Source organism: Lepisma saccharinum, chromosome 20, assembly GCF_977018435.1.
Source record: "Lepisma saccharinum chromosome 20, izLepSacc3.1, whole genome shotgun sequence".
In the NCBI taxonomy this organism is placed as follows: Eukaryota; Metazoa; Arthropoda; class Insecta; order Zygentoma; family Lepismatidae; genus Lepisma; species Lepisma saccharinum.
In genome coordinates, this window is record NC_139248.1 from 55,935,426 (window position 1) to 55,962,648 (window position 27,223).

Consider the following 27,223-nt stretch of genomic DNA (forward strand, 5'->3'; position numbering starts at 1 on the left):
GAGGGGAAATGATAAACAAAAGACAGCCAGTTCGACTGCTTCCACATTCGCAAGGGAAGCTCGTTGCAGACAACTTGACTGAAATAGTGAAGAGTTTTTAGAATTTTAAAGGTTTTTACAGTTTCTAAAAATTCATACACGAGGACATAAGTTTGTATTACAGATTTTAACTTTGGTAAACGATGGCTTTAAAGCACGTAAATTTTCAGCGCATAATCGATCTTCCTATACTTTTTCCCGCTCGCATTTCACCCAACCCTTAATCCTGATGACTATGGAAGAAATATTTTGGCGAAGCTATGACTTTATGAATTGCTTATAAAACACCGAAACCTGAAGAAGAGAGAAGTTATCTCTCGAAACGTCGTAATTGAAGAAAACTTATTATACTCGCAATAAATGTAAGTAAAATTGTAATTTATATTGTTATGATATGTTCCATATTTTCAAGAATTTACCAGAAGAATTTGACATCAAAATGTGGGAAACTTGTAGTGAATCATAACTGAATTCCATTATTTTCTTGTTTATTAAAAAAAAAAGAGTCAATAATGGTGATGAAATTGTAAGATATATTTCATGAAAGTAATATCATCGTAATTTTTCTTGTATGTATGCATTGCTTGCATTGTAGAATTATTTCTTGTGTAGTTTATGGCAGTTACAAGCTTAAAAACAGTTTTGTGATGTTTCGGGAAACACATGTTCTCTTCATCTGACATGCAGGGATGATGGAAGGGAACAAACACAACAAAATGAGATAGAGAATCCTGGTCCGGAAATGCCTGTCAAAAGTTACAAGTCAAAATCTTTGAAGAGCAGGCAGCCACGCACAACGTGGAGGGAACCATAAAAGAAAGGGGAAAGAATTCACCACGCATGCCGTGGAGAAGACGTAACGTCAAACTTGACATGTGTAGTCTAGAAGCAGGAGTGTCATGGCTGCAATTGGAGTATACGCTAGAGGAACTGTGAATGTATGGACAAGCAAATAGAAACTGTAGGGAAGCAGAAAGGTTGTATTGGACCACGTATCTACAGCGCAGACATCCAGCACCTACTATGTTTCTCAGACTTTTCCAATGGTTACGGGAAACAGGGCAAGTGCAACCTCAAGGACACCTGACCTTGAAGAAGCAGTGCTGGATCAGGTGAAAGGACAACCATCCATTAGTACATGGGCAGTGGCACGTGAAATTGGTGTGGCCTATAGAGTATTCTTTGGAAAGTTCTGAGGGAAGCTGCACCCTTACCTTCCACAGTGTCCATGCCTTGGGTCCAGCTGATTTTGCACCCCCCTCGTGTTTAGTGAATGGATACTGCAGCACTGTGTGGTCAAACCCCAGTTCCATGCCTGTGTACTTTTTAGTGAGGAGGCCTGTTTCACAAGAGACGGGATGCTGAATAGTCGCAATAGCCATGTATGGACCGATGAAAATACCCGTACCACAATCATGAAGGGCCATCAAGACAGACTTGCTGTAAACATGTGGGCGGTAATTTTTGGCGAACATTTAATAGGTCCGTATCGTTGACCGCCACCATTAACTGGACCAGTGTACACTTTTTCCGAGAGACATCCTCCTCGAGTTATTGGAACATGTCCCACTTCTCATTTGTCAACGCATGTGATTTCAGCATGATAAGGCCCCAGCCCACTTCGGAGCTGGTGCTCGTGATATTCTGATGCAGACCTTCCCACAGCGGTGGATAGGGAGAGGCGAACCTGTTGCTTGGCCTGCCTGTTCACCTGATCTAACCCCACTTGATTTTTTTGTGGGTTCATGTCCAAAGTGTTGTCTACGAGACACCTGGAGTAATGCAGAGGAACTCTTTGGCTGCAGTTACTACTCATTAAAGCCACTACAGTGATTCTTCTGTGTTTGTTTTCCACTTCCCCAGGGTTCCCCTCCGTGTCGTGCATGGTTGCCTGCCCTTCAAAAGTTTTGGCTTGTAACTTTTGACTGGGTCATTACCAGACCAGGGTTCCATCACATTTTGTTGCGTTTGTTCCCTTCCATCATCCCTGCAAGTCTGTAACATGCTCACAGAAACACCCTGTATATACACCCCACTAAAGGATGAACATTTGCAAACAGAATGTAAAAATACTCCTTTAATCCCCCCTGCCCCAATACGTACCACTCGGAGATTGGCACACATCAGATTTACGATATATCAACAAATAATACCACCCTGCTGCATTCGCTACCATGGGGAACTCTTGACTCATATCTTTAGACCCTTCTGGTTGGTGGTGGGAGGGTCTAGAACCTACAGCAATATAGGTCTATGGGTCACACTTGACACAAAGGACAAACAAATTGAAGGTACAAAGTTGACATGAATGACTTCCAATATATGCATAAATATCCACTAACATCTCAAATTAAATTTATATGCACTTTAAAACTTTGCCTGGGTGTTCTGAAGTTTGCGCAAGAATTTGTCCCCTAGTTGTAAAGGAACTGCTGAAATCTCGTACATGACATACAAGGCTGTTCACAGTCCCACCATTTTTGAAAGAAGAAGAGAAAATAATCATTGACCATGGTACAGGGGGCATAGTTAGACACAAACATGTATACATGAGAAACACATATGGCAAATAAGAAGCAAGACTGTGTATACACAACCTTGGCAGGAAGAGAGTTAAATAAATGCCTATATTAATTTTTCGTTGTGCTAAAATGTTTTAATCCGCTTCTTTTGGTTAAACTGGCCCTTGAACAATATATTAGCTCACATTCTAGGGTGAAACACATTATACACCGATGACATTATGATGACCTACGTAGTGAGCTAACACAGTCCTATGCGCAGCAGTGTTCTGTGAAACTTTGTTTTGGTGTCCACTGTTGCACCTGTGGGCGATTTCTTGCACTGTAGCCCTGCAGTCAGTCCGAACAATGCACGACAGCCTCCTCTGGCCTCTGGCATGAATGAGCCGCTGTCGATGCATGGTTGGACGACGTGTCGTTTGCACTGCTCATCATTGCACCACTTTCGATACATGCTCACAACAACGGCACGAGAGGAGCCAACAAGATGCTCAGTTTCAGAGATGCTGGTACCAAGGTGCCTTGTCATCACAATTTGACCCCTACCAAACTGGGAGAGATCGGCCGCTTTTCCCATTGTGACGCCGGAGACACTACTAACAGCGAGCGTGTAGACATGCTTAATATATACCATGCTGCCAGCATGTCACGTGTTTCTCTTCGTGCTCTAGGCATGCTAAATGTTCCCGGGTTGGGGTGATCATAATGTAATGGCTGATCAGTGTAACAGTGCTGCTACTACTGGACAAGTGTGACATTGTATTTCCAAAGTATCATGTGTCAAATGCAGTGTTCTAAACAGGCACAACTTTTGTATGTTCTTCATAATGTACTTGGCTACTTTTGCTTTTGCGTTGATTTTAATAAAAAAATATAATAATTAAGCCATGGCACATTAGCCATTGAGGGCCAGCCTCACTCACGCATGCTCCACCAGAGGTGGGCAATCATCGAACCAGTTATGGGGTGACGTGTGGTCAGCATGACAAACCACAAGTCACTGTAGCTTTTCTGTTGCGCTACTTATTCATAGCTCCCCAATTACTTCATGGTGGGTGGCCACTGGTCCCATACACAGGCCAAAATTTGAGGAGAAAAATTGTTACACTATCTCCAGGAGATTCGAACCTGTGTGCATCCCCTATCCTGATCCCAAAGCTTGTCGTCTAAGACGGCACTGGCATGGCTATTGTGCAGGACACATCATTGGTACCTTTAATTTCAATTTTCACCCAACATGAGAAGAAAATCTAGTGATGTAGCAGAATTCCATGAACAAAATATTCACAAACTTGAAAAATGAAACTGAAGATTCTGCACAAAATGCTTTAATTTGGTTGAAATAAATAAAAACTTAATTGGTGTCCCTTATGGTGGGTGCCAAGCATCATGCTATTTCAATACATCTAATAAGAGAAGTTCCCTGTGCATAGCACCCTGCCATGAAGGCACATTTAGGGGGATATGGGGCTAGGGCCCCGCCCCATATTGATGTTGGCCATTTTGGAGGTGATGTGATCAGCACCATGCTCCAGCCACCTTTACCCCCAGATACCCATTGATTTGAAGCTGGTTGAGCCCTGGAGCTGCTTTATGTGGGAACAAGACAGGAAAAATTCCCACCTTGGATCACCCAGCCCGGTAATCAGTCTACCGCATGGCAGTTAGACCACCGCAGCTCATAATAAAAGTAATATATTTATAGATAATCTTAACGTTTAATTTATATTTTGTATTGAATAATCACAGCATAAAATTGCATATCATCATTCCCAATCATTATTCCTATATTCTGAACTCAACTCTTCATGAATTATTTACATTATCTTATTTTTATTTTTTTTAAATTTCTGATTTCAGAAATATTTAGACTCTAGATGAATAACATAAAAAGAAGGTTGTCTAGTAAGGATTTTGAAGTAATGCTCTAAATTATCTTCAACTCAAAAATTCTGATGTCTGCCAGAATTACAGAAGTTAATAATGATGCATGTACCTTTGAAAAAATAATAACTGCTTTCATCAATGTTAATCGGAATGTAACTATGTAAGCATGTGTCTGTCGTATTTAAGACCAATGCTTTATCATTTTTTTTACAATGTTCTGTATTCTGTTAACTTCCTTGGCTTGATCATTTCTATCTGTAGAAGTTAAATCATGTTAGAACTGTAATTGAATTTCATTGTGCAAATGTTTTCCAAAACTTTCTTTCTAAAAATGGTGTAGTCAGTGAAATGTTTGTGATGATTTGAATAGACAAGGTGTGTGGCTATTAAATAATTTTACTGATGGAAATAATTCATTTACTGGCAAACACATACTGTACATATTACATGGTAGTACCTTCAATGTACACCCCTTCAATGTCCATACATCACTGCATACGCATTTGCGACTGTTCGAAGTACTGTTGCTACCTTGCAACTGCCATCTTGTTCAGCAACTCTGTCGTTTTTGCCTTCACTGCTTCTATGGACTGGAAATGGTTCCCTTCAAAGCATTTTTATTTTATTTTCGGGAAATGATAGAAGTCGCACAGGGCTAAATATGGTGAGTACTGGAGATGCTCAAGCACTGGAATGCATTTATCAGCCAAACACCGTTTCACAGACAGGACAATTTTATACTGATGCAGCATTGAGATGATGTTCTTTCAGAGATTTGGCTGTTTCCTCCGCATGCATTCTTGTACTCAAGTCAAAACCTTAATGCACTAATGCTGAGTAGCTGTTTGATCCTGTGGCACCCAGTGACCACCCAAACCTGGACGTTGAAAGAAAACAACCAACTTTTCCTTCAGTGTGGACTTGCTCTTGCTGGGCTACATGCATACTTTTTTCATTTGTGTCAAACTGGGACTCTTCCAGTGCAGTGGCTGCTGCTTTATTACAGGATCATATTGGAAAATCCAGGTCTCGTCACATGCGATGACCTATTACAGCAAGTTGGGGTGCTCTCTGATCATTCAAGTGTGTCGGAGCAGATGTCTTTCCGATTTTCCTTTTGCTGCTGTGTGAGAATTCTGGGGACAAATTTTGCACACACTTCACGTATGTTCAATTGTTCATACAAAATTTGTCTCATGGTTTCTTTTTAATGTTCACCATGTCTGCTAACATGCGAGTATTTATTATAAAGGTGTATAAAATTGCATCTTTTTAATACTTTACTCCCCTATTATAGTCTACTTCATTGCTGTTGAAGCAGCTGCTGTAAACAATCTTGGAACTGAAACATACTAATGTAAATACCTTACATCAGCATACGATTGGTGCACGATTTTACACACTACCAATACTGTAATGAATTTTGCCCACAAACCTGTAGCTGTTAAACAGTTGGTTCTTCATCCACTCCAAAGAAAAATTTCAAGATCACTGCTGTATAAGTTTCTACTAACATCCTTTGTTTCCAAAATTTGGTTTTATTGTATAATGGCTAGAGGCATACTTATTGCCTTTTTTTGACTGAAACACAAAATGCGAAATAACATTCTGTGATGTTCATTTTTCATGTTTTGAAAGGTGGGAGGTACATTTTCTTACCATGTTTAGTTGTGAAATGTAACGAAATGAACAGCAAAATATGAAATGAACCCTTAAAGACTAAATTTTGAGTTTATTTACTGACCAACACTTTCTGAAGTGAATTATCCTGAGAGTTATGAAAAATCATGGAAAATTGATTCTGCTGTAAAGATTTTATAAATTGAAGTAAAAAATTGATTCCTTATACAGGAATAAACTTACTCAAATAACTATGATGTGCTATTGGAAAGGAAATGTTTATTTTGTGTAATATGTGTAGTTTTCAAATCAAATTTGTTATTCACTATAAATATTAGGGATGGGACCGATTAATCGGTACTCTATCGATATAGGCAAATCGGTGTATCGGTAAAATTACCGATTATTTTACCGATCCGATATATCGATAAATATCTGATGGTTTAGTTCAAAATTCTGCCATTGATGTTGTAATTTTTATGGATAATCTCCATGCCCTACTTTTTTAAAAAGTAAATGTCTAAATATACAATTTCTATTGCACCGCAGTCATTTTGAAACACACATTTTTTAAGGAGGTCAATGAACCTTTCAGGTTCTTCCAGGACCATTTCTAATTTTATATCGGATCGGTAGAATATCGGTTATCGGTATCGGTAAATTTTATATCGGTACTATAGCGGTATCGGCTAAAATTTCATATCGTCCCATCCCTAATAAATATGTAGCTCTAATAATAGAATTTATGTTTATGTGTAATTTCAGGAGGAAGCTGTGTCTGAGTTGGAGATAAAGACTCATGAGGAGTCAGACGTAACTATGGACGTTGACGAACCAAAGACATGCACCTCAGAAGAGCATGACACAAACACAGAAAGTGATCATGAAAAAGATGACGATGAAATAAAGGAAAACCCTGACGAATCTTGCCCTGACATTGAAATGATTGAAGACACCGAAGAAGACAGTATGCAGAAGAATGAGAATGAAGTAAAACACATTGAAGAATCCACACCAGAGCAGGAAGCACCTGTCGAAGAGTGTAACAAGTGTGAAATGCCCGAAATAGAGCTAAATAGCAAACCTAATTCTCCTGTCCACTCCCCAGCAGGAGAGAACAGTTACTCGCCTGTACAGGAAGCACCAGAACATAAGATCGAGGAAGAGAAGGAAGATATTGAATGTGTGGAGGTTGGGAAGCCAAATTCTCCAGCGATGGTTCATGATGAAAACACAATACAAACCAATAGTGCAATGGAAGACAGTGATAAATCCAACAGTGATAACAGTGCAGACATTACAGTATTGAAATCTCAGGAAAGTGACGATACTGAACATGGAAATCTCCCGATTGACATGAGCAATGGAGACGAGAAGCATAGGGATACTGATTTGGGAAGCGGAAACACAACACCAAAGATGGACAGCAGTGTCGAAGGAGGGCAACCCCCGACGCCAACTGCGATGAACCCTGGTTCGGTGAAGCAAACCACTCCTACACCGCCTCAGCCGGAAATCCCAAGCTTGGGTGTCTACACTCCTGATTCCACCACAAATTCAGTCCACTCTATGCACGGTTATGGTCAGTGCGATCTGGATGTTAGCCAGTTGGGTTTAGAATCTCCTACGTCTATTTCTTCGAATGACATGCAGCAGAACTCTGTTGAACCACCACATTCGGCACCCACGCCGCAAAGCTACATGGATTGTGCACAAGCATCTATGCAGCAACAGGCAACCCCACCTACACCACAACATCCAATACAGCAACCAACACCACCGACTCCCCAGCCTCCGATGCAGCAACCAACGCCCCCAACTCCGCAGCCACTGGTACAGCAACATACACCACCTACTCATCATCATCATCATCAGCAACAACAACAACAACAGCAGCAGCAGCAACAGCAATCCCAACAACAACACTCTCCACATCAACACACACAACATCAACAGTCTCAACATCAGCAGTCTCAACATCAGCAGTCTCAACATCAGCAGTCCCAACATCAGCAGTCTCAACATCAGCAGTCCCAACATCAACAATCCCAACATCAGCAATCTCAGCATCAACAACAGTCTCAGCATCAATGCCAGCAACAGATTCAACCCCAGCAATTAGTGTCTGCCCAGTTGCAGCATCATCCAAGTATGACTGCATCATCGCAGCAACATCAAGTGATTGGAGCGCATCAGGGAGGTTACCACCTTTCAGCCAGCAGCCAACATGGACCAATCGGGATGCAGCATCACGGAAGCATGGCAGTAATCAGCCAGGGTAACTACATTGGCGTTCCCCAGATGGCAATGTCCTCCCCTGCATTTTCACAGGCAGGCACGACTGGAACATACGTCAGCTTACCCATGACGACTGTGATCCAGCACCGAATGGCACAGCACGGAGTGGGGCAACCACCAAGCAGCAATCAACGTTTGTCATCGGTCGGTCCGCCGCCTCCATCGTCCGCATGTGCCGTATCCACCGGTACCAACTTCTACGTACAAACAGCACCTCCAGGTCCATCGCCCACCCCAACACCAACTCCGACACCGACGCCCCATGCATCAGTGTCGCAAAATAGTTCTTCGTGCAGCCTTGCAAAACTGCAACAGCTTACAAACGGCTTAGAAATGGTTCCTCCGTCTTCATGCAGTACCATGACACCGCCTCCCAATCTGACTCCTCCTCCGCATAACACAATGACCCCACCACCACAAGTAGTGCAGCGGAATCTTGCAACTCCACCAATTCCCAATCTACAAACTCAAGTTACTCTCGCAGCAGGGTACTCAAAATATTATCAGAATAACCCTGGCCGTTCACGACAGATTCAACGAACTCCCAATATGACAATCAGTCCTAACCTTATGGCCCAGTATCCACCCTTAAATGGGTACAGAATGACACAACAAGCCCCAACTGTAGCTGGTTACATCACAAACACTGGATTTATCAATCAGACACAGCTACCTGTACAAATGGGTGTCATGCCGATGCATGCGCAGACGCAATATCAGGATCCTTCTATTCAGAGAGGTGCACCGCAAAGTACAATGTACACGTATGGGTACATCAATGGTACGTTGATGCAGCAGTTGAATAGTACCATGCGGCGGTAGTCAGGGATGATCTATGGTGTAAGGGAATTATCTTGTGCCATGCACCATTTGCATCGTGGATAATTGTTGCGAGTGTTTGGTATGAAAGCGTGGATTTTTGTGTGCTCTTTGAAATGAAGAGGGTTGTGATAGGTTATTTTGAAAACTGATTTTTTAAGGAACAAAAGCGAAAAAATCTCAGTGCGGCGACTGTGAAGTCTACGCTAGCGTGCAGTAGAAGAAAAGCATAATAAAGAAACTTGTGTGAATATCGTGTGTTTGTGCGTGTGCATCTGGATGTATACGTAAGAGTGCATGAAATTGATTCAGAGAGAAAGTGTTAACCTGAGAAGTTGGGAGTGTCGAATACTACAAGTAGAATGACATCCATGGCTTTGGAAACTCTTTCTGCTGTTTCCGTTCTGCTTCATGCTAAAAAAAGAAAAAACAATAAAAAGATAAATATTTGGAACTTTGTTTATGTAGCATAGGTACCTGCCTTTTAGTCAGAATGAAGTAACATTACTGATCTTGGTCATGTGTTGTTCGTTAGATTTCTTCAGTAATCCATGTACAGAATTACATTTTTGTTTGTTTTCTGTGTGTAACAGTATTTTTTCCCCAAGTCCTTCCCATCACAGTGTGACTATCAGAAAACTGAAGCTGTTACAAAATAGCATACATATGTAAATTCATTGGAGGGGAAAACGGTTGTAAAATATGTTGAACAACGTTGTATGAATTATACAGCAGTGCTGTTGGTTGTAATATTGTGACATTTAGATTCCAATCAAAAAAAGAAAATGTACATACAGCTGCATGGTATTTTTTAATTTGCAGTTCTTTTAGGTGAAAGTATGTAGCAGCTACACTACATGGCAGATAAAATGCTGACAAAACGTGTCAGAATTTTGTCCTTTTTTTTTTTTTTTTTCAAAAGACTGTTCCGTTTGGACAGCTTTTTAAGACTGTGATTAGTACATCATTTTATCACTATGTGGAAATATGTCATTGTAAATTGTGTTTCATAATGGTAAAATTATTTTGAAAAGTGTTTTCCACTGTGTAGTAAGAAGAGTACACATTTGTCATAAGAGAGTACTGGAAAAAAAATATGGTCAAGGTACAAATTTTTCTTAACTTTTTCTTTTAATTTTTTTTCATGTGGAAGTGGAAAAAAAACATGCTTTGTAAAATACTCTGTGTCGAGAATATGTTGCAAAGTTGACAGTTAACATACATTACTACAGTTGGCATATCATGTCAAGTAAGGTGTTTTGAGATGTGAATGTTATCCCTTGGAGGCAACCGTAGATAAAGTTGAAGTTACCGTTGGGCATTTGTTGCACTGTGTAAATGTGTTGGCCAGCTGTTGACCGAGGCGGTACTTAAAGTAGGCAGTGTTGAAACAGACTGAAGCGTTCGGTTAGTTATCCTGCAGATCTGAACTGTTATATTGCTGTGTTAGTTTTCTCCCACTTTGTCTAGTATTCTGTGTCAGTTTCTTTAGGAGTGACCAGTGATCCATCACACTATCCTGTCCGTACGGCTAGAGTGAAAATTTTATCTTGCCACTGGTGGGAAAGAAAAAAATAATAGCATAATACATACAATATATGTATATGGTTATAAGTGATATTAAGGAAAAAAGTATTTGGCTGTAACCTCTATTTATCTAAGTTTTATTGCTATCTCTGTACATTTCTTAATTATTTTTTATGATGATATGAAGAGATAGAGTATGGAAACTGTTTATTGCACAGAAGTAAATTGGTTGTCACATTAATGCAGTCTGCCAGTTTTTGGCAAATTGTTTCAAGACAACTTAATAACATGCTAGTTTTGGTCTGCCTTCAAACACTTGTACTGCATTTCTTTTGCTGTAGATTATAGAGCTGTATATAAAAGGCTGTTAATACATTCACAATGTAAGTTATGTTGTGTGGTTTATTGCATTACCTTTTCCACTTTACCCAATTTCCAGTGTCGAGCCGGAAAAACAGTTCCGCATTCGGCAAGTCGGACAACTGCAAGATATATCGCAGATGAAATATGTCACTACTAACTTTCGGCATAATATTGTCTTAGCTGAATCGCCAAACAATAAAAGTCACATGCAGTCTGCAGATGAAACTAGTCAATGCAATAACTAGCATACAAATTATAAATGGAAAAACTACAGAGAATAAATATATTTAGGAAAGAATGAAAAAAGTAGCTAGTAATTTAAAAACAATTTTGAGTTCATTTTCATATTCATCTTCATAATATTCAGAGTTCAATCAAAATATATATTGTGAATTTAGAAAAAAGTTATGTTTGGTCGCATGAGATACATATACTTAGCATCCATTGATGAAGATTGTATTGTACAAATCATATGTTGAAACACTATTTGTTGTTTGAAGCAGACGAGATATTCACTGCATGTGAAAACAATGAACTTCTCTCTTCTTACACTTCAAACCAATATTTAAATGTTTTCAAAGTATAATTTATTTATTTTCAATACAAAGAATGTTGTTAGACTATGCCAAGTATAACCGTAACCATCTCCACAATAACTTTATACCACATATATATCCCCCACTGATGCCGCCATCTTGCAAGATCCTTTGCCGATGAAACAAGACAAGTTTGAATCGCTGGGTGCTCTTAGTCCTCAAGGTGCGGGGTCAACTTATCGCTACTGTTCGCTGCAAGATGACTTGAAGTTGTCTGGCTCGCCAAACGGGGTTACCATGGGAAGGGAGTGCACAAGGAATGGTGAGTACACCCATAGAGGTCTTAGTTGAATTTGTGCACTTTCGTGTGTTCATTTACCAAGTTTCGGCTTGTTTTGTACAAAGTAATTTCTTCAGTTTTCACGAATATTTCATGTACTTTCATATGAAATGTTTTGTCTCTGTGCAGAGCTGACCCTATGGGGTGAGTGCCACACCAGATAAGTAATTGTTTATGTATGGTTTATTACAAGTTCATATGATGCTGGTGCTTCCAAACAAGTAATTCAATTTTTCTGAACTTCATGTATTGTTTTGACATATTTTAAAATATCCAAAATTTCTTAAATCATATTCTAAACAAAAGTTCTACACAAAAATCATGTTCACATATTTTAATAAAAAATAAATAATCTGCATTATTCATTTAATTATAGAATGGAATCTATAAGTGAAAATATTATTTTATGTGAAAGAATGTAAATTCACTACAATGTCAAAATGAAATGGAAAGTAAACAAAGTATTTTGGTAGAAAATGATCTTAGATATGATTAAAATTTGCCACTTTGATAAATATTGAACACACCAGTTTTGCAATTAGATGTAAGGAATGCCGCACCAATGGCATATCAGAAGTAAAAAACCACTAATTTAGGAACTTTTACCTCCCATAATTCTTGGCTTCAACCTTCCGACATATTTTCATTGCTCGTACGTAATAATACAAAATATGTGAATTAATTGTTTATTAATTGTGATCATATAGGACACCTGCACTTCAGACTAAGGAACAAAAATTTCAATTTTTCAAACCTCGGAAACATTTTGGTTATAGGCCTTGCATATATTGTATGGCCCAGGTCTCGCACCGACATAGGGCACAACAACAAATTTGAAACCGTGACAAATTTAATGTTCGATTCTGTGAAACTATACTTGAAAATTAGAGCTCTCTGATGCATTAAGTTCATTGGTTTTTGTCTTCAGGAGAATAAAGATGCATCAAAGGAGGAAGGAAGTTTTTGCAAGTTTTAAAATCTGTACAGTGGAGTGTTGATAGTGCATTTCTAAGGGACTGTGACTAAAGAAAAAAGTACAGGAAAAATGATAAAATTCCGATAACGTACAATTGAGATTTCATTGTATTAGTAGAGTGGTTCCCAAAGTGTGCACCACTGTGCACTGGGACACCGCGAAATGTTCCAATATTTCCACTGAAATGACACTTGTTACCAAACATGTAGTTTTAGAACTTTTTACACAAAATGTTTCTGAATTTGAAATTGTGTGTTTTTTAACTTAAGCAACCTAACAACACTAACTGGACATTGCAAGTGTTAGATAGGCCTACATTCTGATTTGGGCTCCACGAAATAATCTTGAATCAATGAATGAATTTAAACTTTTTGGGTGCGTCAGCACTTCAGGCCATTCTGCACCCTTCAATATATTTGGGGAAATATCCCCTTAAGAGATTAAAACAAGGGATGTAGAAAGCTCCTTGGGAAAAATTAAAAGTGCAAAGTTGTAAAAAGACGTGCACAAGACAAAAACAACACATTAAAAGTCGGAATGTAGAAAAAGCTTCCTTGCACATGGTGGAAAAGACCAGCTCTTTGCAAAAATCTAAAAACTAATCTTGAAACACTAAGTGTGTCGTGAGAGGAAAAAGTATGGGAACCACTGTATTAGGCACCAAACTCGAGGCTAATCATCTCCCAGTTTAGCCTTGCAAACAACAACACTTAGTTTATGCACTACAAAACTGCATAAACTATTGTATAACATTCCTGGATGTGAGTGCTTAGTTTGAAATGCTTTTCCTGAGTGGCAGCTCTATACTTGTGCACAGTGTTACGGCAATCATAACTTTGATAACATCATCAGAGATTTGTCCAAAACGTGGTTGGAGAATATACTCCCGAAGAATAAACTCCCAATAGGAAAGAGTGTAGATGGGATAACCTTTTTGTTCATAATTCTGATCTGGTTCAACAATGCCATCTTGCTGTTCCACTTATGAGTTGGATTGTCGGACATTGCAGCCAATGTCTCGAAAGCTTATTTGTATGACGTTCGTTCTCCAGGACACTTGGTGCTCCCTATCAGTATTTGGCAAAACTAAATTCACATTTGGCAGCATTGGACATTGTCACCAGCCAAATATTGTTTTGGTTAGTTTCCATTGTTGCTTTGATCTAATTGCTGTCAAAAATGAAGACTGCTGCTTGCAGAAATGGAAAGGTGCTTGGTCAATAGGGACAATTCTTATAAAACCTGTAAAAAATAACATTAAAAAAAATGCTGTATTATATCGTGCTGAGTATTTTAAGATATCATGGTAAAGTACAAAAAATATATCTTCATCAATTGTGTAATGAAATTCGTATACATGGCTGAGCAAGTTAAGTAGTTGCTTTTGAACTTGTCAGAGAAGCTCTCAGGTCCAAATTCTTTCATGGGCATGAGTGTTACGTGTATTTGCGAGTGTCCCTTCAAGATCATCTAATAATTCATCCTCATAGTCACTTATGATTAACCAAAGGTGCAGAAAAGAGACTAAAATACAAAATATATTGAAGGAAAATGTATTTTGATTCATAAAATGATTGAATACAGTGTGATTGAATCCGGTCACTGTAGGACCAAAATGAATGTTTTGAGTGTGGCCACTGATGAACCAAAATGTGCTTTCCTGTTGGGCCGAGATGGGTCTGTCTAATTTGTACGATGCATGCCAAAGAAACTGCATGTCACTTTTATCACAAACCCATACCTCTGGAGTGGAGGACCATATTGTATTCCATAAGGTGATTGCAAATGACACTCGCTGATAATAACGAAGATATATTGAATAAAACAAAAGATTACATGTATGCACAAACTTGCTGCATTGCAACGCAATGGACAGAATGAAATCAGCGCACACACTCGGCCATATTGTCTCGCAAACTGACTGAGCGTCTCTCTCTCTCTTTGTTTGAGAGTAAGCCTAAAACAAAACTGAAAGCCCCTGACATCTATGTATAAAAATATCAAACATATCAATTATGACTTGAGACATATTCCCCCCTCGTGGCCAAACAACATTTGAACAACTAAATTCACTTATCTCCGTCCTTGCACTGAGGGAGTGCAACTAATCTGTGAATCGATCTCTTGAAGATCCCAAAAGCTGTATGCACTGTGGCCACTCACACTAAGCCGTCTCTTCCTGGCTGGACGCTGGTAACTCTTCCCAATTTCCATGATGGGGGAGGTAAGTGGTCGTCTTTGATAACAACTATCAAACCTGGTTTAAAGTTTTCTTGGATGCTAGTCCACTTGGATCGTTGCTGAAGACCATTTAAATACTCCTTGGACCATCGCTGCCAAATGTTTTGATGAAAGCTTTGGAGTTTTCTGCCATCTGGACAGTCGATTTCCTGGGAGGTCAGTGAGGTCTGGCTCGGGAAAGGAAGTAAGGGCTGAACCAATGAGAAAATGTCTAGGAGTGAGAGCACTTTAATCTTCGGGATCCTCGGATAAAACAGTCAAAGGCCTTGAATTTATGCATGCTTCTATTTGGGTGAGCAAAGTTGCAAATTCCTCAAAATTCAGTGTTGACTTTCCTACTACTCTAACTAAATGATACTTCATGCAGCGTATTCCACTCTCCCATATTCCTCCGAAATGTGGTGAGTTAGGTGGAATGAAATGCCACTGGAAGAATTCAGAATTCGCGTACTAATGAATATTTTGTGTGAATTCCTGTGACAAAAATAAGTTGTGTAGCTCTTTAAGTTCGTTTCTTGCCCCGACGAAATGTTTCCCATTGTCACTGTACAGATTGGCACATTTACCTCTATGAGATGTAAATCTTCGCAGGGCTGCGATAAATGCGTCTGTGGCGAGATCGGAGACGAGCTCTAAATGTAAAGCCTTGGTGGCTAGACAAATGAATAAGGCTACATATGATTTGCGATGAACCTTGCTGCGTGGCGAATGCGATTTCAACAGAAAAGGTCCACAATAGTCTACACCAGAGTTGAGAAATGGTCTAGACGGTGTGACTCTAGGTGACGGAAGTTGACCCATGAATTGCTTGGCCGTGGTTGCCTTCAACTTGTAACATGCGAGGCAATTGTGAATTACTTGCTTGACTGTACGCCTTGCTCGTGCAATCCAGTATTGTTGCCTGAGGGATGACTAACAATAACTGTGCTCCTGCATGAAGCTGTCTCAAACATTCCACTTCTATTATAAGCTGTGTCAGGTGACCTTCCGAAGGTAGAATAATTTAATGTTTTTCATAAATCAAATTGCTATTCTTGAGTCTTCATCCAACACGAAGAAGGTTGTTGCTGTCCAAAAATGTGTGCAGGCCCTTCAATGTGCTGTTGGCTGAAACTTGTTGGTGCCGTTGAAGATCTTGAATTTCAGAATTGTAGCTTGATAGATGAACAGTCTTGATGCATGTATGCAATGCTGATTGCATCCTTTGTTGAAAGACTTCCCTTTACTTTGTTGTTGGACTTTCTGCAGTTATGTATGAATCGCTGACAGAAAGCTATCACTCGAGTTAATTTCGATAATTTGGAGAACCTTTCGAATGTTTGCTCAATTGAATTCTGGCAAACTGATACTGCTGCTATGCTTATTCCTTCCGGAATTTCTACTTTCCTTGGCTGCTGCGTAAGTGGCCAATGCTCTTCTGTATCTGTTAACCAATGTGGCCCATGCCACCATAAATGGTTATGTTGCATTGAAGTGGGTTCAATACATCTTGAGATTATATCTGCCGGGTTATCTGCTGAAGGAACATGTTTTCAATCGCTAATTTGCATAATGTCTTGAATCTCTGCTACCCGGTTGGCTACAAAGGTTTTCCTTCTGTTGGATGGTGCTGCTAACCATGCCAATACAATTTGTGAGTCCGACCAGAGATGTATCTCGTCTAATTTCAGACGTCAAACTGGTAATACCTTGTGGACTATTCTTGCTAGGAGTAATGCTGCACATAATTCAAGACGAGGTAATGTCACCTTCTTGACTGGCGCTACTCGTGATTTAGCACGAAGTAGATTTACTGCTGCTTCACCTTTGTGGTTAGTTGAATGCACATACAACTTTAGTGACAATGAAGTTCGACCAGTCACAAATATAGGAGTGCGTTGTGAAAGAAGGAGAACACATGCATATGCTGAACATATTTTATTCAGCAGGCTACATGGAACAAAGGAAAACATAAATTTCCGCTGCAACGCAGCAATGTATGATGTCCACACAAAATAAAACATTTTCGTCCATCTACACGTGACATTGAAGTTCGACCACTGTTAGAGGAGATCCTGTTTACCATGGTGTGACGCCGCCCCGTCGGCGAATAACTGTGGCAATGCGTCGGGGCATGCTGCGGACGAGTCGTTCAAGGTATTCCACATCGATGCGGTGCCATTCCTTCTGCGGGCAGGCGATAAGAGCAGCCACTGTCGTGGGTCCCCTCTGTTGCACACGTCGCTTAAGAACACGCCACACATTCTCAATGGGCGAGAGGTCGGGACTCGATGGTGGCCATGGCAGAGTTCGCACGTGATGGCGAGTCAACCATTCTCTTGTCAGCCGCGCTGTATGAGGCCTGGCATTGTCGTGTTGAAAGATGAGACGCCGCCTGTGGAACAGGTGCCTTCGCACTGTGTGAAGATGCCGCTCCAGTATGCGTGTATAGGCGTGTGCATTCACAGTGCCCTCACAGACGTGTAGTGGGCCATCCCCAGATGCCGTCATGCATCCCCATACCATCACTGACGCAGGTTTCTGTACCCGACGTGCATAACATTTTGCTTCATTCTGTTCCTCCTCCCGACAAATCACTGTTTTCCGTATTTTCCTGTACACAACATTAAAAATGGATTCGTCCGTCCACAAAACCCTGTTCCACTGCCGAAATGTACATCCCCGGTACATTCGTGCCCACCGTAGTCGATTGCCTTTATTCAACATGGAAAGGAAGGGTTTACGTTTCGCCTTGTACACTCGGTAGCCGCATCGCTGTAGGTAACGGCGAATGGTTCTGGTTGACACTTCAATGTGAAAGCGTTCTCGAGTCCACAGTCGTAATTCGGCCACAGAAACATGATTGTTGGTCTGGATATAGCGCCTAAATATCAGTAGGTCACGTACGCTGAGCAGGCGTTTCGACCGGGGGCCTTACCTGGCTCTGCAGTACCCGTATTTTGGTGGACGGTTGACTTGGGTAAGTTCAGTTGGCGCCCTATTTCCCGTTGCAACTCCACCACTCTTCTCCTCACGGTGTTGTCAATAGGTTTGCCCCTGGCCATGGTGATGGTGCACTGCGGTTCCTCGGTGCACAGCACGCGCTTATATACGGCGGACTCCCTTATCGTGTCCGTGACGTCATGCTTCCGTCGAATGCGCCACTATCTGGAATATTCCGTATGGGTCTGGTGCCTGGTTGAAGTTCAATGTCACGCGTATAGTTCCCCGTTTTCGTTCTTTACTTGACCTTGGGTGCAACATGCTGGGATCACAATTCTTGCCTGCTCACACGCCTCCTCTTACACACATGCGTCACTTCTGCGGGTCACTCATTCGACCGCCTATGCCTCTGTGCATTTAATCACGTATTCCTTTCTGGTCGAACTTCATTGTCACCAAGGTTGTACAAACATGCACCGTAAGCATATTGAGATGCATCTGCAAATCCATGTATCTGGATATTTCTAACTGTTCCATTAATTAGAACAAAACGATTGACTTCAATGTGTTTAATTGCAGGGAGTTGTCTGCGCAACTGTTTTTTTTTTCTGATTTCTGATTCAAGTCTTGTGGAAGTTCTTCATCCCATTGAACATTGCATATCCACAATTGTTGAAGTAATGATTTGTATGTACATGTAATAACAATTGGAGTGATGAGACCTAAAGGGTCAAATATTGACGCAACGACTGATGCTACCTGTCGTTTAGTGCTTCATATATTTCGACGTTATTTGCTACTTCAGAAGCTTTGCTATTGATCAGTAATTTATCTGCAATAGGATTTCAAGATAAGCCTAAAGTCTTCACTTCTTAATCGTGAAATTCGACTGGAAGCTTCATTTCATGCATGGCTGGTGGAACTGCTTCTAGCACTGTCGTGCTCTTCGAACACTATTTACGCAAAGTAAATCCTCCACGCTGCATAATGTTAATTAATTCTGCCTGAATCTGCAATGCTTCAGCTACGTCTTGTGCTCTGCTCACTACGTCATCAACTAACATATCTTCCTTGATGATAATACTGATGCGAGGATGCCTGCTGATTTCGCTGTCTGCCAGTTGCTGTAAGCATCTAGTAGCTAGGAATGATGCCGAAGCTGTGCCATACGGAAGCGTTCGTAGCTCAAAAACTTCAATTCGAGGCTTGTTGGAGCTTCTCCACAATATTCGCTGTAATGGATTGTCATCTTTTTGCACCTTAATCATTCTGTACATTTTCTCTACATCTCCTGTGAATGCTATAGGATGTGTGCGAAATCTTGTCATGATGGAGAATAAATCTTGTATGGTGGGCCTGACCATCAATATGTCATTGAGGCTCTTGCCACTTGTGGTTTTGGCCGATGCGTCGAAAACAACACGAACCTTGGTCGTGGAACTCTGTGGTTTGATTACAGTGTGATGTGGCAAATAGTAGGCTACCCTGTGGTCATGGGACATCGGTAACTGTCCTACAGGTACCATGTGACCTAGCTGTTCATATTCATTGTAAGGAATCCTTAGTTCCGGTTGATGCTCAAGTCTTTTCTCTAATTGGAGAAATCTCTTGGTGGCATGTTGAAGTGAATCGCCCAATGCTTCTCGGCTTTCTTTGAGTGGAAGTCGAACGATGAATTTGCCTGTTTCGTCCCTCACCGTGTTTTTATAATAGTGACGATCACATCTGATTTTTTCCTTTGTTCTATGCATGGTATATATCTCCTCAAGGTCCCAAAATCGCTGAAGCTAACGGAAGCGTGATATCGATGAATTGTTGCCACTGCATTGTTGTGAAATGCGTTCTGCGTCTATCCATCAGAATTCAGTGTTCTGTAGAATCGGCAAATCAACTGAACGTGTTATGCGATCAGGCTTAAAGAAATACATGTGAAACCGAGTGGACGCGTTTTCGTTTGTCTCCAGCGGCCAGTCAAATGGAACTAGATGGGGATATCAAAGATGCAGTGGCGGCAGGCGATCGGCCTTTTCCGAGCCGCTTGGCGATCAGGTTCCCAAGGCAAAGTAGGAAGTGATTTTCGGAATAATACGTGCTATGTCGCATATGGATTGGTGGTGTTAACGCTATTGCTTATAGGCGGAATTGAGCAGAACCCAGCTGCACGTAACAATGTTGATGTCCAGAGCAAACTTTCCGAACTGAAGCAAGTTATGCTCGTAAAAAGCTCGAATGAAACTATTATGTGCGAAGTGAAGCAACTATCGGTCACTGTGAGCAGACTGGTAGGAAGAATGGAAAAAATCAAGACCGAAACAGACCAACTCAAGTTAGATGTAAGTGAAGTGCAGTCCTATGTTCGATCTCTGGAGGATCATATAGATGACATTGAGAACAGGTCACGGCGGAAAAAGCACGTAAAATGATGGAAATTGTTCAAATGTAAATAAGCTGTTTTAAAAAAAAAATGTGCGTATGTTATGATCCAAGTATATTGAAAATTGAGAAAAAGAAAAGAAAAAAGTTATTTAATGTCAGTTGTTTTGTATAAATTATGTGAAAACTAGTTGTGGTTCAATGTAAAAAGTATTGATGGTTGGTAGAAGCGCTGGTAACTATTATTATCAATAAGTAGGTAGATAATGAAAATTTGAATTTGAAAATAACTTTGTAATAAGAGAAAAATGACAAAGAGTAAGAGAAAAAATGGAAGTAAGCCTCAAAATCGTTAAGAATAATGAAGAACGAATGAGAAAGAAGATAGAACAGTCATGCTCAGAAGAAAGTTATTTGAGCAAATTCTTTGGAAAGCAAGGTTAAATAGCATTAATAGAATGATGAAGTGATCAGAATTCTTGGACATAGCTATATGAGGTAAATGTCAGTGTGTATTAAGATATAGTGCGAGAGAGACGCATAAATATAAGGTCGAAGGCAGACCGGAAATGTTGAAAAATATATGGCGAAGGCGGACCAGAAATGAAAAATAGTAGGTCGAAGGCGAACCGAAAATTATTGTAGTTACTTAATACAGAACATGCTGATAATTATGTTTAAGATTATGTCCATAATTCTGTTGCAAGTTAAGAAATGGTTTGTATTGTACGATGTAGTGTTAATTTCCTGAAATTAGTAATTTGAGCATGCTGATACCTTAAAGAAGAAATGAAAGGTAAAGATCATGGCAAGAGGAAGGAGGTTTACTGTTAGATTAATTTCATTAAGTATGATGATATTTTGTGAAGATAGAAATCGAAATACTTTTGTAATATTCTACACTTACCTGCCGATACCAGCTCTAGTAAATATTTCGAATCACAACATGTGGAAAATATAAAATTATGGAATTGCAGTAACAGTAAAATATAAATTTATGAATCGATTATTTTATCGATTCACATTGCTTTAAAGCGATTCAGAAACCTGCAGAACAGTATGTGAATGATTGAAGTTACTTGTAATAGATTGATAAATTATGTAGTAATGATTCAAAGTCGATTTTATGTAATGTATGAAGGAATATGTGTAATGTAAAGAAATTGAGTAATATGTTTATTATGCTTTAATGTTTATAAATTGTGATTGTGTATACTTTGTTGAGAATATTCTTACCATGTGGTTGCAAGAAACGATTGAACAGAATTATTATGTGAAATTGAAGAAAAATCTATGTGCGTATACTGTGTTAGAAGATATTATGAAATTGTAACCTGAATTTTGAAAGGAAAATTGTATATACGAGGGTTGTACAAATATTCAAGGAGAGGAGAAGACTCTAAAAGACATTAGCTCTCCTTGACCAGTCCATCTAATGTCTCTTCAGGGGAGGGGGCATCTATAACCGATAATTTTGAGGACTGATTATTTCTTTCGAGGAGGAGGAGGTTAGAGAGAGATTAACACCCCTCGAGCAAAATGAACTGTCCTTAATATGCATTGTGTAAAGGGACAAAGAAAAACGCGGTGAAGTTTTTCGAGCAGTGTTTGTAGAGCCTTTGAGTGAAAGGCCGCGTTGCTTCGCGCGTTGGCTGCAGAAGTTTATATGCAGCAGTTGGCGTCGAGATCTCTGGATATGGAAAATTCGCGAATTTGATAGTGCTATCGGCAGCAAGTTGCAGTTAGATATTCGGGGACTGTTTTTGTAGATGTCGTTTGCTTAGTGGACAGTTAACAGTGACCTGTGTTCCGGACATTTGAGCGTTCACGTGATTGGAAAAAGAGCGCGCGGAATTTTATTTAAATACAGACTGTTTTCTCGTGGCAACTTTTATAGCGCGAGAAGTGAAAAGAACACTGCAAGTGTGTAGTTGTGGAGTGAGAAATTGCTAATCAAGGTGACGACGTTGATACCAAGTTCGACTTTTGAACTATGAATGCGGCGGTGAATTACTTCGAGGGATAGACGTCGAAGATCTTCGAGGGAAAGACGCAGCGGCGGAAAGAAGACATCAAGGAGCTTCTGCCCCCTAGTGTCGAGAGCTCTCGAGATGTGTACTTTTATATCGGAAGTGTTGATTACAGTCAAAGTGAAAGCGCAGCGCTGAGTAAATTTCGTAAGTAAGTCGACCATATTCTTTTAATTGACGTTAAAGTGTTTATTTTCTGTTTATTAATCCACTTTCCAGGGCAAATTAAAAATTTATTAACCACTAGTTTATTTTAGAAATTTGTAATAAAAAAAACGGTAAAGCATCTTTGGGTTTTCTTAAGCAGTTTTAAAATGTAAATTAGAAATGTAAAACCAAAAATATGTTCTAGCGTAAACGAAACTGCGACACAAAAAGTCCAAAAACAACTTTTATCGTTATAAACTCCAGGTATTTCTGAAATGTGCCAGCAGAGAAGGGCTTCAAATGTAACTAACTTTCAAACTACGGAAAGTTTGAGGGGTTGTGTGGAAACCGAAAGCTTCAAAAACTTAAGTGTTGGCATTGTTTCCTCTTTTCTACGGAAAGAACTACGTGGTGCCAATGTGGATTTGTGAATATAGCAACATGAGAAAATTGTTTCAATCATCCGCAATCGTCTGCTGCATTACATACGTTTGACAACAGACCAAATGAAGTTCAAATAAATGAACAACTGCACCAAGACATTCATCTCTCCCCCTTAGAGACGGTAAGGAAACAGTATCAGGTAGAGTGCTAATTTCTTTCAGTATAACGTTAAATGTAGAAGCAATGAATTCTTGGTTTTCTTAATTTTTCTGGATCTGCTTCCCCAACGGAAAATGTCACTGCATGCCACTGAATATAATAGTAGGCAAATTGCCCATGGCTATTTTCATTATTTTTTATTCTACATCCTGTGTTGTTTTAAGAAATGAAATTCTGCTGATTTGAAGCAGATATCCTCTACTTATTGACATCTTATTTCAACTCATCACCACTACATTCTTGAAAACCGAATGAATGAAAATGGTCATGGGCAGTTTGCCTACAATTTCTTTTGCTGTTGGATGTACAATTGGTAGCAAATCTAAGTAACTAACTAACTAGTTAACTGTCTAGCCTTCTTGAACCCGAAGGTTCATGGCTGCAGCAACACACCTTTCATATGTCCATATCCTGAGCAAGATCTACGTATATACTCTTTTCCATCCCTACCGACATATTTTAGGTCGATCTCAACGTTATCCTTCCATCTTCGTCTTGGTCTTCCTACTGGTCTCTTACCATCCGGTTTCCCAACAAGAATCCTGTAAACTCTTCTTTCCTCTCTCAATCGTGCCACATGGCCTTCCCACCTAAGTCTTCTTGATTTAATCATTCTAATAATATCTGGACATGAATACAAATTATGTACTTCTAAATTATGTTACCTTCTCCACTCACCTGTCTCCTCATCCCTTTTAGGCCCAAATATTTTCCTAAGGATCTTATTTTCAAATACTCTCAATTTATTTTCCTCTTTCAATGTAAGGGACCAAGTTTCGCATCCATATAATATTACAGGCAAAATTACTGTTTTGTATATTTTAACTTTTAGTTTCTTAGATATTAAACGAGAAGACAAAAGTTTGTGAAGAGAAAAGTAACATGCATTTCCTGAATTAAGCCTGCTTTTTATTTCCTCTTTAATATAATTTTCATTTGTTAGTATTACTCCTAAGTACTTGAATTTGGAAACTGATCCAAACGAGTTATCAATAATTAGATTTTGATTATTACCTAACACTTGGTTTCGGCCTGTAAGCATATATTTTGTTTTCTCTTTGCCAACTTCAGCAAATGTAAGTAGCAGGCAAATTGTCTATTTCCATTCTCTTCTATCAAACGTCATGTGTTTTTTAAACAATGGAATTGTGCAGCTGCTGGAATCAGGGTTGCAATGAGTGGGCCCAGCCCAGTTTTCCCCATGTGGGTTTTTTTCAGGAAAACCCAGTCAAAAAGTTTTTTTTTCTTCAGAAAATGTTGTAAATTATTGCTTTAATCTTTAAATACTTGTGAGGTTCAGTCCTCCTCCATAGCCGAGTGGTTTAAGGCGTTCACTCGTCTTGAGATCGTTCGCTGTGGGACGGCGTAGGTTCGAATCCGGCTCTGGTCGGAATTTATTCGGCCTACGTATAGGACCGGTGGCAACCCACCATCGTGAGGAAATTGGGGAGCTTCGAATGAGCAAGCGTAATCCGGTCCCGGAAACCTACTATAATGGATGGGGATACGTCGGGCTGACCCCCCGGCTATCCCAATACAGATCTTCACGCTTAGAGGTGACGAAGGAAAGCGTGGGAGGGAGACCGGCAGTCGGTAGGTAAACCAAGGCCCTTCAGGGCTGTTGTGCAAAGGATTATTACTTGTGAGGTTCTACGATTGTCAAAAATGTTTGGAAAACTTGTAAAGAAAAGTCTTAGCAGAGCTTATAATAGCTACTAAAAGTAATGAATGTAGTACAAGTCATAGTCGTTTTTTTCAGGCTATTTTCCCCAAATCATGCTAGAAATGGACTTTTTAACAAATAAAAAGATTATATATCCAAGAATCAAAAAAGAAAAGTATCAGAAATTTTTAGATAAAATGTTTTCATTGATTGATGCAGCATAGTCCAACAAAGCTTATAATTTTGAAATGTCGTAGTACTTTAGTTATCAGTAGGGCTTGAAACTTGAAGACCTTAAAATAGAAAAAAAAGAGACCTATAAAAACACCTAAAAATATTAAAAAAATGACCTAAAAACAGAAAAAAGGGCATAAATGTGATCCAAATAAATTAATAACCAGTTTAAATTACGTATTTAATTAATAAAAAATACAAAATTCCGGTGGTATGGAACACACAGTGCGAAAAAACTGAAAGTTTCAAAACAAGAGAAATTTGCCACTTACAGTGCGACCTTCCAGACAAGTTACAGTTAAAGGACCTTGTACCGCACCTGCTTCAGTCGTCCAAATATATATATATATATATATATATATATATATATATATATGTTATATATATATTTTTTATTTCTTTAGTGCAGAAAGGATGTTTAAGAGGTGATGAACTGATGATGATTCGAATTGAGAATGGGCAGTAAAAAATTAGTCGAAAGAAGGTGAAGTTGCAAAAGAAAGCAGTTAAGACCTAAAAAAGGCTAAGAAAGGACCAATAAGCCAAAAAACGCCGAAAAAGGCAAAAAAAGACAAATAAAACCCACCTTTTTCTGGCCTACAATGACCCAAAATTAACATATATTATGTAGGGCCTCGTCTTCGGACACTAGGAAAAAGAATGATTTTTCCTCAACTTCCAAGCCCTAGTTATCAGTCACTTCCTATGTGGGGGAAACAATAATGGCACATCATAGTTTCAACTGTGATTATCAATTGATACAATCCATTTTTGCATATTTAAACATTACAAGGGAGAATTGAGTACATTTTATTGAAATGTAGTTAATTGTGACATGATTGAATAGGAACACACTTTAAATGATTTTTGTCATTCCTCATCCTAATGGGTTGCTTGCTTATGCAGTAAAATGTTATTTATGTATGGTTAGGAGCTCTATATCCATATAAGTCGTGCATCTTCATAATTATCACAATATCAGCTTTGTGCACAAAACTTACACGAGCATTATGTACTTGCATTATAATTTGACAATAGAATTATTAAAATATGGTGCATGCTTTAGGAGGAGCATGAGTTAGGATGGATGGACAGGGAGGGATAAGTCATCTATTTAAAGACCATGATAACTGCTGTAAATTTAGAATCATTTAGGTACAATTATTTCTGCTGCTAGACATCTTGTGAACAAAATTGAACAATTTGTTTCAAGATGGTGGATGAAAAACTTGTTTTGTGCATGTTGCAGGCTCTATGCTACTCTACAATGTTTTTCCCCGTTATTTTTGTAAATGGTTTAGAATACATTTTCAGAGTATAAGGAATTAAACAGTCATTTTAGAGATTTCATTGGTCCGCAATATTGTACTAAAACTTTTAAAATAATATTTCATAGCTTTGGAGAGGAGTGGTGGTAAAATCACTAATGTATTTATGATAACCACCATAGATGTAAAGCTTTTGAGTTGCAATTTTTATAGTTGCAAGATAATTTGAAAGATTGGTCTCACATTGTATTTGAGAAAATTGGTCATCACGTTTAAAGATAGTAGACGATGACAGACCGGTTGACATGTCTTTCGAGAGCGTTAAATTATGCTCATATTTGACTACGTTACATTTTTGTAGATTAACAAACACAAGTCTCAGCAATGTTACGACATCACTTGAGTTCCCCTGTGGGAACCCCTGTCTTTAAATATTTTCTTTCCTTCATCTAATGGATTAAATATTGTCAATTTAAGGTGTAATTTTTTTACATATATATTTAGAAAAACATATAAATGTTGAATTTTATATTATTTGTAGGGGAAAAAATTCCCCCAAATTCTTGATGGCGCAACTGCACCCCCCGTCCCCCCTGTTGGCAGCCTTGGTTGAAATATTCTGTTTTGCAGAATGCGACTGTTTTATTTAATCAGGAATGGTAAATTTTTTACTTTTACTTCTTCCTGGCAGATCCGAAATCCGGATCCGGATCTGCAGATAGGGAATTTTCAGATCCGGATCCATTACTTGTGGGTCCGGATCCAGATTTTTCGGATCCAGATCCGTTTTGCTATCCCACATGAGTGCTTCTTTG

The 27,223-nt window shown here is 39.3% G+C and overlaps 2 protein-coding genes across 9 annotated transcripts in view; one reads left to right on the forward strand and one right to left on the reverse strand.

The window, feature by feature from the left end:
- enok (histone acetyltransferase enoki mushroom) overlaps window positions 1–11,103 on the forward strand; it is a 328,184-nt gene extending 317,081 nt beyond the window's left edge. For all 8 annotated transcript variants that reach the window (XM_083141495.1, XM_083141494.1, XM_083141493.1 and 5 more), the window contains one exon: window positions 6,834–11,103. In XM_083141495.1, coding sequence (XP_082997621.1) covers window positions 6,834–9,188 — 2,355 coding nt within the window. In that variant the 3' untranslated portion in view covers window positions 9,189–11,103. The remainder of the gene's footprint in view (window positions 1–6,833) is intronic.
- A 7,940-nt stretch (window positions 11,104–19,043) lies between these two features.
- On the reverse strand, window positions 19,044–19,841 carry LOC146003472 (uncharacterized). Its single transcript, XM_083141762.1, has one exon. It carries the CDS (start codon window positions 19,839–19,841, stop codon window positions 19,044–19,046), a length of 798 nt encoding a protein of 265 aa, XP_082997888.1.
- Window positions 19,842–27,223: the final 7,382 nt, after the last annotated feature.

Bases quoted from the DNA above. Each gene is read 5' to 3' on its own strand.
- LOC146003472 (XM_083141762.1), bottom strand. From the start codon at position 19,841: ATGCATAGAACAAAGGAAAAAATCAGATGTGATCGTCACTATTATAAA.